Raw genomic sequence first — 12020 nt, 5'->3', positions numbered from 1 at the left:
ACAGCTATTTCACATCAAGCTATCTGCTTTTGCAAAACAAATACATTTGCATAAAGGGTATTCCATTGCATTGTAGTTTCAGCAAGACATCCTCCCATACGATTTTCTGCATCAAGGCTCGTAAAACAGACCTTAGCTTTGAAACAGAGGTCTTACTTCATGTGTCATGAACTGCACCTTTTATTACTGTCAGTAGTCCCCCACAAAATGTCTGCAGGAGCTACAGGTCTTTCCCAAAAAAGAGGCTGGAATGCTGTGTTGACTACAACTGGCAATTCTCCTGCTTTTTGCAATGGACAAACTGCACTCTTACCTTTTATCCTCCTCCTCCACAAGAGTTCTGTGAAAGTTCTGTGAAATCTAATGAGAACTTACTCTAAGCAACTATCTTTGCATATAACTAATGTAGTATGCACTCCAGTATCAACAACTCTAAGAATTATTCTTGTATTTATGCAGTTCTGGAAGAATTCTTAGAACACTCACCTGCCATATACTCTAGTAAGACCAATCTAATTTTTATATATATATATATAAAGATATTTCAAGATACACAAAACCAGAGTACAACATAAGTGTACCAAAAAGCAAAACAATGGCACACTGAAGAACACAAAGCAGAAAGTGTACTTCAAATCTTTCCAAGAAAAAGGTTGTTCTAAGTATATATTTTCTTCCTAGCAAGTATTTTAATGCATGTGCTCAGATGAAGAGCAGAAAAAATGCATCTAATAGAGGCAATAACTTTATCACATTATAGCTGCAAATAGAGAAATCTGAACTAAAACCAAATACCCTCATAAATTAGAGCACAATGAGATGCTCATAGCCATTATCACCTACAATCACCCTCAAGGGAAGCAAAATTGCACGGGACTAACAACATTTCACTTATTCTAAAATTTAGAAAAGGCTCAAAGAAGTTTTACGTGCATATTACTTCAGAAACAATGTGCTACTTATTCTTCCTAGCAATGATATTTTACATAGCATTCTGGGATCAAAATGTAATTTCAACAATAATATATTTTCTGATGTTCTCCAAGGAAAAATTACTAGTTTCTTCTCTCTAAAAGGATTTAGATGGAATAACATCTGTGTTGAGATTATTGTGAATATGTTAAACTGACAGCAAGTCTCTAAGGGGCACTGCTCATTAATGTTCTGTGCATAAAATTAAAACTTGAAATATATTTTTCAATCCATTTTGAATCATTTAAGCAATTCTCATGCAAAGAAACTATTGTGCTGCAATAATATATTTGCAGAGTAGAATATGAAAGCTATTAAAATGTCCTAGACCCCCTGCCTTTCATGCGAAAAGAAAAAAGGCAGCTCTTCTGATTTGAAACATGCACTGTATTGAGAAAAAAAATACTTTCAAAGACCATTAAGAGTTTGATTTCAGTTTATAGAATGCAACAAAATTCTGAATTATGTCTTTTTTACTTAACCTTTAATTCATGTTATATGCCTAGGTACCCCAGCATGTAATGGGGGAGAAGTCTGGTACATGTTGCACATGGGCATTTGCAAGAACTGTTTACAGTGAGGAGACTGGAACTGGTGGTCTTGTTCCCCATCTTTGAATCTGCAATCAGGCAGCATCCTGCAAGCCCCTTGCAATTGGAGCTGTGGAGCAGTGCTCAGGAGCAATGCCTATGAAGAAGGAATTTTAATGCAAATAGGTCCTTCAATTTGAAAATGGCAAAGCCCCCCAAGTCACTAGTGGAAATATTTTTATTTGGGGAGCGTGTACACTTACTTCACCAACTACGGTATAAAGGTGTTTCCATCCAAGATAACAGAAAGGTATCTCATGCAAATCTTTATTTTGAACCAGAAAACAATGAATCTTTTCAAAATCAGAAACTGAGGAATTATTGACAAGTATCTACATTCAGTAAAGATAGTTCATCCCTTTCAAGCACAGAGATCTGCATAAAGCTGTAAATGTGACATTTTATAGACGGAAAAGAAAACATTTTACTGGGAAAATAGAGACACCAGACACTGTTCAAAAGTCGTTAGATAATTACAGCCACAACATGATCTTGACCATTCTAAATTTAGCTACAAAATACCCAGCCGTTCTAACCCAGCCGTGGATTCCTCTCAAATGGTAAAGCAAGAACTACAATTAACGTATTCTTGATGGTACACACTTTAGAAGGGTTTGCTTGTTTTCATTTGGGGTTTGTTTTTTGGTGTGTTTATTTTCTTTGTTTGTTTTGGTTTTGGAGTGAAGCCAGAAGCCATCGCGTCAATAGCATTTGGTTTAAAAGAAATCACAGTAATCTTAATAAGCAGTTTACCACTCAAGCTTCCTACACCTGAAATACTTAGAAATATTAGCAAAAGACATAAGTTATTTCTACAGTCTCCTCTGTTAGGCTTCCACACTTAGTATTGCAAATGGTATCATGGGGCAACAAGTACAGAACTGCCCAAAAGTGCTAATTGATTTTTTTGGTAAGCATTTTCAATGGAAGAGCATAAGCATAGATATACATATGCTTCTAACATCTTCATTTGCAGAGGTTTCACTTCAGAGTAGAGAAGCATCGATGGTTAGTGTGTACCTGGAAGAAGAAAATGTTTTTCAGGTTCTTAAATGCAAAAATGGTAGTGCTTATAGTGTGAAGTGCAAGCCTTCAGAAATAAAACCAGAGAACATGGACTGGTATACACCACTGTGGGTTTCCTTAGGGACATTAGCATTCTCCTTTCCCTCACTGCTTTATCTCCCATCTGCGTAGAGTATTTGCACTTTCCAGCCAAGCAGCCAAGTCAGAGCACTGACAGTTGCCCCCGCAGAGCTGCCAGATGTACAGCAACAGTCACATCACATCAGGAGTGCATGGGTCTTGTTGGTCACACACAAGATAGTGGCACAGCCCTGAGCCAATTCCTAAATCATGAACACGTGCCTTCCATCACACGTGCATAACATTGCAGTGTTGGAACATCTCAGATAGAACACAACAGCAACATCTATGCCAGCAGGACACAATACAATAGAAGTTGCCAAGCCCCCTGTGCTGCAGCTGTTTCCAAGCAGAATTACATCTATAATGCCCATCTCCTCATAAGAAACATACTTCTGTTATACTCGATCTTTACAGTTGCAAGTTTGAAACGTGTTCAGAAAACAAGTACACTATTCAAAGGTTCATTTACTGATGAGTACTTCTCATCTTGTAAGCTTTCAGAACATAAAGGGGGAAAAGAGCCCTACTTTATCATTTATATTTTTGCTTTCCCATGCACTGTGGCAGTTGCTGCTGCTGACGAAGCACACTGTTACAACATGAGGAGAGGACAGCATTGAAAGAATCTCCCAGGCAGGTTTATGTTGGTACAGGCCTGGGCCTACCAGAAGTTCAGGCAGTCCTTACATTGCTAAAACCTCCTCTAAGCTGAGCCAAGCAGGTGAGTTCCTCAGGGACTGTCCTGCCAAACCACATTACGTGCTGCTGTTTCCCAAGCCACCTTTGTCTGCACTCTCCTTGCACGTATACGGGGGAGCAAAATAGAGAAATAGCAATGGATTTTTTACACCATCCCAAACGTCTCTGAGAGGATTCTCAGCTGAACTTTTTTTTTCCTGGTATACTTCCAACCTGAACAATGCAGAACTCTTAGTAAAGAGATCAAGGATTTAGATCTAATTCTATTCTGTGCTGGATAATTTAAAATAATAATTTATGTTTATGGGCTTAGTAGCAGCAAATATAAAAATACTCAAAACACCATTTACAACAAAAAATAAAGTTTTTCTTTTTTTAATTTTCCTACCCATTCTCTGATGAAAGGCAGAGGACTCTTATCTCTACTGGCAAGAATAGTTAAGTGCAATAAAATCTGTGCAGTTGATAACATGATGCTCGAACTGGGGACATGACCTAGGTTTGGCTTCATAAAAGTTACAAAACAGCTTGGTTAGAGTACTGTCAAGCATGATGTACCTTATACCTGCATCTATAGCACTTAAGCACAAGTATCATCTGGAATCATCAACCTCTGCTCATTCAGTGGAAGCTGAGATGCTCATGAACAACACTTGCAGATACTTGCATAGAGCCTGAAGAAGAACTTTGTTCCTTCCAAGCAATTTCCCAGATTAGCACAAAAAGTTATTGTACGTTAATTTGGACATTTCTCTATGAACAAGTGATATGAAAAGCCTTAACATTTTCATGTCAGGGTAGGCACACGAAATTCCCAGAAAACAGAAATTAATTCATCTTGAAGACTATGAATGACATCAGGAAAGCCACCATCCTAGTTTTAAGATGTCCACCTAACTCAACTATTCATTTCAGTTCATTTATCACTCCTCCTGTCCCCATTCTATCTATTGTTTTGATTGCGGAAGCTCAACTGCTTGATAACAGATTATATCAGCAATCTGATCTTCTCTTACTGCAGGGTCTATTTGGTTCTCTAACATATTTCACAAGTCAGCACCACCTGTACTTGTATCAGCCATGCCAAAGCTGCATCATTATCAACACACAGCACACACCTGCAGTGAGAAGGGAATGAAGGGTCTGTAAAAAACAAAAACAAAACACACGAATTCCACAGCAGTGGGGTGGTGTCTTATGGCAGGTGAAAGAATATCTAAAATTCAAGAGGCCAATCTGCTACTTTTGTGTTACATACAAGTTGTAAGTTCTTGAAGATTCACTTGATCAACAGCAGCACTACTGAGTACCCAAATAACTGGGTAGTTTCTAACTGGAAGCGGAATAAGCAGTAGGAGGAGGATTTTAGCATTTATGGCCTTAGGATTTAGCATTATAGCCACATTAGTTCTTAGAAGATCCAAATATTGCTTGCCTTTAGACAAGGCACCAAGTCTTTAGACTTGATTCTATTTAAACACGGATCTTCAGTGATTTATTATCTGCTTCACCATTTGCCACATGTTGACAAACACTGCTGTATTTAACTACAAGACCCAGACTTTCAGCAAATGGCCTTTGGATCTCACTGGACATGTATCCCTAAGCCATTCTGTATAGTTAGTAGCTCATTAAAATCCTATTTCACTTCCTTGGTTCACATTGCCCATGTTTTAATGTTGCCCTGTGCTCATAAGAACCTGATAAGACCTAAAGCTAACAATTCACTTATTTGCATCACCCCATCTGAAAAATTAGTATAATTAGTATAAGTTTCATTCTCTTTTGACAAATGCTACTACAGTTTAAATCCTGACATATAGTAAACTATCACTTTGATTGCTTTCATTAGCAAATTACTTATTTTCACGGAAACCATCCAGACTGTAATAAGAGAGCTCCTGAGATAAATGTGACTAAGCAGCAGGAGTTAATTAAATAGGACAATGAGTAAGCATTTATGGGTGTGATAGGACACCCAGCTGATCTAATTGCTAGTCTAATTATCAATTAGAGAGTCAAGAAATGGCATGTAAGTGAAATATTAAATTTGCTGATAGTTTAATGATTTTTGGAAACCCAGAAGAGCAGTATTAATTACTATTTTAGGATTACAAATTGTTTTTTTCCTCTTATTCAAACAGAAGTTCTTGGTATGTCTAAAATGGCTCCTAAAGGTATTTACAGACTTCTCATATTCAAGTATTTAAGACGTTCAGTTATTTTGCTCTACAAGAGAAAAAAAAAAAAAAAAAACTAGCAACTAAGCATTCAAACACACTACCTACAAACAACAGAGCTCAGCTCAAAGTCTTTCAGCAGTTATTTTATAATACGGATAATAGTTGTCCACTGGTGTCAGTAAGTTACCCTAACTATTCACAGCGTTAGTACAAACCCGTTCCCATAAAGGGGCCAGGGAACTATTTAAACCCCTACGTACAAAGAACCATGATTTATAAAGCAACAGCAAGAAAATAAAAGCCCCCCAAAATTGATAGAGAGCCAAAAATATTAATATAGTGGAACACAGTGAACTTTTAACAAGCTGTAAATATTTTTGGAGGTTTTCTTGTATAACCCATAAAGAGGACTGGGATCTTTCTTAGATCCTCTACTCTTAGCATGTAATTTGTAAAGAGTACAAGACTACTAATAGTACAAGAGTACTATTTCCTGCTAGAACCACCAAATATCAAATGTGTGTAGCAAGGTGCACATCAAGAGCACCAAAGGACTAGAAACAGCAGGTTAAAAGCCTAGAAAACAGAAAGTATCCCTCATACACACAGATGAGGTGTTGGGTATGTTAACAAGCCAATTCTCTTTGGAATAAAAAATGGCACACCTTCCAACCATTTTTCACATCTATTGCAATTAAAAATACCACAGGTTTAGTGACCACAGCCCCCTGCTGGGATTTTAAAGCCCCCTAACAGCTCAGCAGAACTGCGGGTTCAGGAAACACCTCTTCTTCCTCGGACACACGCTACCTCCTCACACACTTTTCATCGTCTCAGCTCAAACATGTTTCCGCGCTGAGCGACATTTAAAAAAAAAATAATAATAATAAAATTAAATTAAATTAAATTAAATTAAATTACTAGCAACGTCAAGCTCGCTTTTCTGAGGGACTTTAAGGTGACGAGGAAACCCAGGGTGTTTATTTTCTGCCCTTCACCTGCGAGCCGCGCGTCACGAATCCACCTCAGGCGGCGCCGGGCCCGCGCTTTCCCCGCCCGCCCTCGGCACGAGCGCGGCCCGGCCCCACACGACGACGCCCCAACGGCCCGGCCCCATGGCGCAGCGCCGCAGCGATGGGGCGCAGCCGTGCAATTTCGTAGCGGCGGACAACTGCTGGTAGCGGCCCCAGGCCTCCTCTGCTGCCCCGTCCCACCAAGGCAGCCTCTCTGGAAGCTCTGCCCTGCCAGCGCAGGGATTTGTTCATATTTGTGTTTCACACGAAGTGGTAACGCTGGGTGTCCCCCACTCTGTGTGTGCTCAGATCCCTGATACCCTCAGAAAGCCGAAGGGTTTTCATCCCCTCAGGTGTGAGAGGCGAAGCAGTGCTAACAGACCCCGGGGAGCCAGCACTGCCCCCGTCCCTCAGCCCCTCAGCGTGAACACCAGAGAGCAGGGCTGGGGCGCGGTGGGGACATCACTTAATTGGGAAATCACTTAATGGGAAAGTTTCAAGAAGTTTCATCAGCAAATGGAGTTAAAAGCAGGTGTATGAAAGCACATCGGTGCTTATGTCTCACACCTTTCTAAAAAGGTGTCACAACAAACGTGACCTCCTCCAGTTCCTAATGTAAATATAACCTGTGAAGAAGTACCTTCATGCATAGTTTTTCATTTCCATTTCATCGTGGAAAATATTTACCATTATCCCTGAGTCAGAGAATTGTTAACACATACAATAACTTGCTATTTTGAGGCAGAGGACTAAAGATTCATGCCATTGCTGTGCTTTTTGACAACAGTTGTTGGGTTTGTTTGTTTATTTTGTTTGTTACCTTTTAAAAGGTATCTTTCAAAGTCTTAAATATTCTTCCATTTCAGGAAAAGATACATAGAAAGCGAACTAGAAGCTGCAAAAAAGTGGTCTCACAAATGGGGGTTCTTGAAAACACCTCCAGAGGTAAAATTGAATGGTATATAAGCAACACATGAAATTTACTTGCACACAAATTTATCTGGACACAACACGATGAGAGCACAGAAGTGTAGAAAAGTAATGAGTATGCTTTCCTAAGTTAGGTTCACAGTTAACAAATGCAGTACCTTTAAGATGGTTTCAAAGTTTCAGCTTTCCCCTGAACAAAATATGGCAAGTGGTAATTTATATGCTATACACATTCTGATATATTTCTCTTGAGAAGCATGACTCCCAATAGTGCTAACAAGTACTAGATGCACACTGACAGGAAAATATTTCCCCTTTGTCTATCCATATGGTAGATTAAAAATCAAGGGGAAAAGGTTCTAGCTAATTAAATTTTCAGTGGAGAAGTTTACAGCAAACTAAAATATTTGGAGAGATGTCTATTCTCGATGATGTTTAGATATTAGAATATAGTATCACATAATGTTACCTTTGCAATCACAATATTTAATTGCTGAAGAACAGGATTGATGCATCCCTTGAATAAAGCTATAAATTTACTTACCATGGAGCTAGAAGTACTTAAACTGTTCTGGGATTTTTTGAAAATTCCTATAGGAAGCCAAGTTAACACCTTTAAAATATTTGGTCCTTTAGGCTTCAACATCCATCCGTGATAACCACAGTCTGTCACGTATACCACCTTTGCACAATGCTAATAGATCTACAGCTGAAAGACTGACAAACTCTATGCATTGTTACTGTTGGTGAACATGTGAAATTATCATTTATTAATCTTTGTTTTGTGGTCATATAAGATACAGAAGATATCTTTCTAGCCTGTCTTGCACCAGTGGTGCAAGAGAGTTGGAATCACTCAGCAGTACTTGCATGTTATCTGAAATTCAGAATTATATCACATTCTGAAAACAAAAAGTACATTACAGTGATTTCCAAAGCACTACATTGAGTAGTCCTGTTTTAGGTGGAAAGAACCGGGTGTACAAATGCTGCAATAAGGGAAATGGTATTGATACCAGTCTTTTTTTTTTTTTTATGATATTTTTTATGTCAGTTGATTGAAGATGAAAAGAAAGAAAAAACAAAGCCCAAGATACAGCTTCCAGAACATCTGCAGATTCGACCTGTGACCCCCGTGGAAAAATATATTAAGGTTAGAAAATTAGATTTTATAATTGTAGTACAGCAATACCTGTCTTCAGAAACTATGCAAGCTCTAAAAATCAGTTGTCTTGTAGCAGTGGGCCTTTAAATAAAGGTCAGAGTAAATTGTATTTGCAACGCAAGCAACACTTTAAAAACATTCATTTAAGACAAGGAATTGCCCTTTGAATATGGTTGTTAGTTCACAGAGCTTTCACTGTATGTAATCTTTCTGTAAAGCCCCTCCCTCGTACTCTCCTGTGTAACAGAACAGTCATCTGTACAGCTTCTTACAGAAGAGTGTTCACAGAGCTGTTTATGATTGCTGACCATTCATTGCTCAAATATCTTACTTCAAGGCTTATCATAACCTTATCTCTCTGTTCTAACTATTGGTTAATATGCAGCCATTTTTCTAGCTTTATGTAAGGTAAGGCAGAATTCTTTTTGGCCGAGATGATGCCACTGTCCTCTTCAGTGGCACAAATTAGGTTGGCCAGGAGAAGTCAAGTTCTAATGAGCCAATTCATAACTATTTGCTTTTATATTGTATGAGTTATGTATGTTTTGTCTCACAGTTAGAAATTAGTGGAATGAGAACCTTGTTTTGATTTATAAATATACAGTGTAAGAATCACCACTGAATTGAATAACTATATAGGAGGCTAAATCAATGACAAGGGGAGAGGAACATATAAAAGGGGAAGCAGAGCACACTAACAAAAAGGAAGGTTATTCTACTTGGAAGATTAAGGAAAGAAAAGAGATGATTGAAAATTCCTACTTGTTGAACTTTCTTTCAAAGGATTCCAATGGTGGCAAGATAAGGTGAGCAAGTAATAAAAGCTTATACCAAAATTAAACTGAAATAAAAAATAAGTGTTGAGTGTGACAGAGAAATTAAATGCCAGCATTTCTGCCATTAGTGCTACTTGTTCTTCAGTTTTGTCTCAAGCATCCAATTTCAGTCAGTCAGGTTTGCTTCTGCTGCACAATGATGTGTGTTAGAAATCACATGCACAAGTTATCAGCTGCTAAAGTAGCATATGTAGCCTGATGCATACTGAACCAGGGATCAGAGTTTCCATTTCACCTCAGAATCCTTTTTTTTTTTTTTTTTTTTTTTGGTGTGATTTAGGTCACCCTCTACATATTCAGAGTGAAGTTTCTTAAGTCCTTTTCAGAACTGTGTGTCTTTCTGCACATTTACCTTCATGGTAATAGTCATTATATCTGTTCTCTCTAGGTTAGATTAATAATTGGTTCTTCATAGTCCCTTCCCCCAGATTGTAAGTAGGACATGGTTTCCTCCATTATCCAGCTCAGTGGGTGGCACATTTGGCCATAAAAATGATCTTTTCAGAGGAACTGCTCCACCTAAATATCATAAACATTTTCTAATCTTGGCCAAAGAACAAAGTGAAGCAACTCTGGCAAGAGAACTGAAACATTGTTCTCTTGCTGTGTATTTCTCTACTAAGTCCCCAGATGCTAAAATGATATAACATGCCCGATTGGGAAGATTCAGCCAAAGTAAGCACAGCAGTCAGTGAACAGAGGTTCTTGGCTTTTGGTGTGTTTCCTTTTTAGCAAGATTAGTTGCAGATTAACTTGATGCTTACCCATCTTTTAAAGTAGAAAAGTGGGATGGATAAGTACTTCTGGATGAAAAAGCCAGCTTAGTCAGTAATATCTTTAGCATTTGGCCACAAAATTACTATTCCATAGCTGCATTGCTACCAAATGCATTGCATCAAGTGTAAAATGCTGTTTTTCCTGTTTAGAGATGTTAACGAGTTTAAATATTATTATTTTTCTGTAAGAAAAAAAGTTAAAGCCGAAGCTTAAATTCTTCTAATTATGTAAATCCAGTAAAGCCCTTAGAAACATACTGAGCAAAACTATATATATATATATTATAAAAGTATGCTAACATATATTACTTAGCAATAACTTTTTTTTTTTTTTAATTTCCTGTTATACATACCAATTGAGGCACTAAAAGAATTATTAAAAAGAGTGGTAGATAAAAGTAAGTTACTTCACTGGTATTTGGCCATTTTACTTCTGTCTTCCCCTGTGCCTTGCTATAGAATAGGACCTAAACTATCCTAAGGACTTTTTAACTTATAAATCATTCTGCATGATAAATCAAACTTGCATTCAACTAGGCAATATTTTGAAGTTATTATTTCTTTCCATTAATGTCAGTGTGTGTTCAGGATATTAATTCATTGGATTGCATTTAAAACCACTATTTTTAACAAGCTCTCATTTCCATCCACTCAAGCAGAAAAGATGTTACATGACAGAAATAACAATCAAAAATCTTTTAATTATTGAATTCTATATGTTACTTTTATTCTAGGTGAATCCATCTCCTCCAGTACCTAAGACTACCCAGGGATTTATTGGCTGGAGATCATCTGTTCCTGGGCTGGAACTCGAACGTTGTTTTGAAATCCAAAGCAGCAAAGGTACCTTTTTCAAGGACTTGAAATGGCCATGTGAACCCTCTGACTGACATGAAGAAATAACAATTAGGCACATAGATCCATTTGTGTTCCTAAATTAACGTTCTCTACTGGACTGTTAAAAATTTGTCCTTTGAAATCTACCTAAACATCCACAGTCATTTTGGTAACGTGTGAACATCTTAATGTAGCATTTTACTTGTTGCTCATTTTTTTGAAATCTGTAGCATTCAAGCTGTTAATACTGCTTCAGATTCATTTAGAAGCAACAATCAATAAATTCATGTAAATGTAAGAGAGCAGGTACTTCTTTTGTTAGTGTTAGTAACTGTATGATTTTAAAATATTTATTGAAAGTTTTTAAAAAACGTGTTTTGAAATGGCAGAGCACTTTTTTTTTTTTCAATTGTTTCTCTGTGAAAGCCTCCACTCAGACTCAGTTTCACAGCAGCTTATTCAAACATAGATACAGACTGCCATACTCTTGATATGTTCCTACACTGCTGCTTATTCCATCACTTACCAGTATTGGAATCTGTGTTGTAGAATTGGTTTTCAGTTAGATCAGCACTTTGAATGAGCTCACTACAGAGTTGCTCACATGCCTGAGCTAGCATAAAAGAGACTCCTTTATAAAAGAAAGGGATGGGAAGGTGCAGAGGACAGTAGCAGGCATAACTTAAATTGTCTCAAGTTGCCATGAAACTGCACCCTTATGTTTGGAAAGAAGCTTTCCTCGTTAATAAATAAATAAATAAATAAAATAAAATCCCAAACAACCACCTCCAGAAAAGATAATTATCAGGTTTCATTATAGCATATCCACTGTAGCTTGAAGAAAAAACAACACACAAAACAAACAGGCAA

General features: G+C 37.6%; 1 protein-coding gene across 1 annotated transcript; it reads left to right on the top strand.

The window, feature by feature from the left end:
* Positions 1-6708: 6708 nt before the first annotated feature.
* On the top strand, positions 6709-11203 carry CIMIP1 (ciliary microtubule inner protein 1; the record flags this gene model as incomplete). The annotated part of the gene is made up of 4 exons (XM_082773390.1): positions 6709-6770; positions 7473-7551; positions 8591-8689; positions 11048-11203. 4 exons carry the CDS (start codon positions 6709-6711, stop codon positions 11201-11203), a joined length of 396 nt encoding a protein of 131 aa, XP_082629516.1.
* Between the last annotated feature and the right edge of the window lie 817 nt (positions 11204-12020).

The sequence above is a fragment of the Aythya marila genome, assembly GCF_965140915.1.
Source record: "Aythya marila genome assembly, chromosome: 16".
Taxonomy (NCBI): Eukaryota; Metazoa; Chordata; class Aves; order Anseriformes; family Anatidae; genus Aythya; species Aythya marila.
Note: the sequence above shows the minus strand (reverse complement) of the source record. Positions and strands in the feature narration are given on the sequence as shown.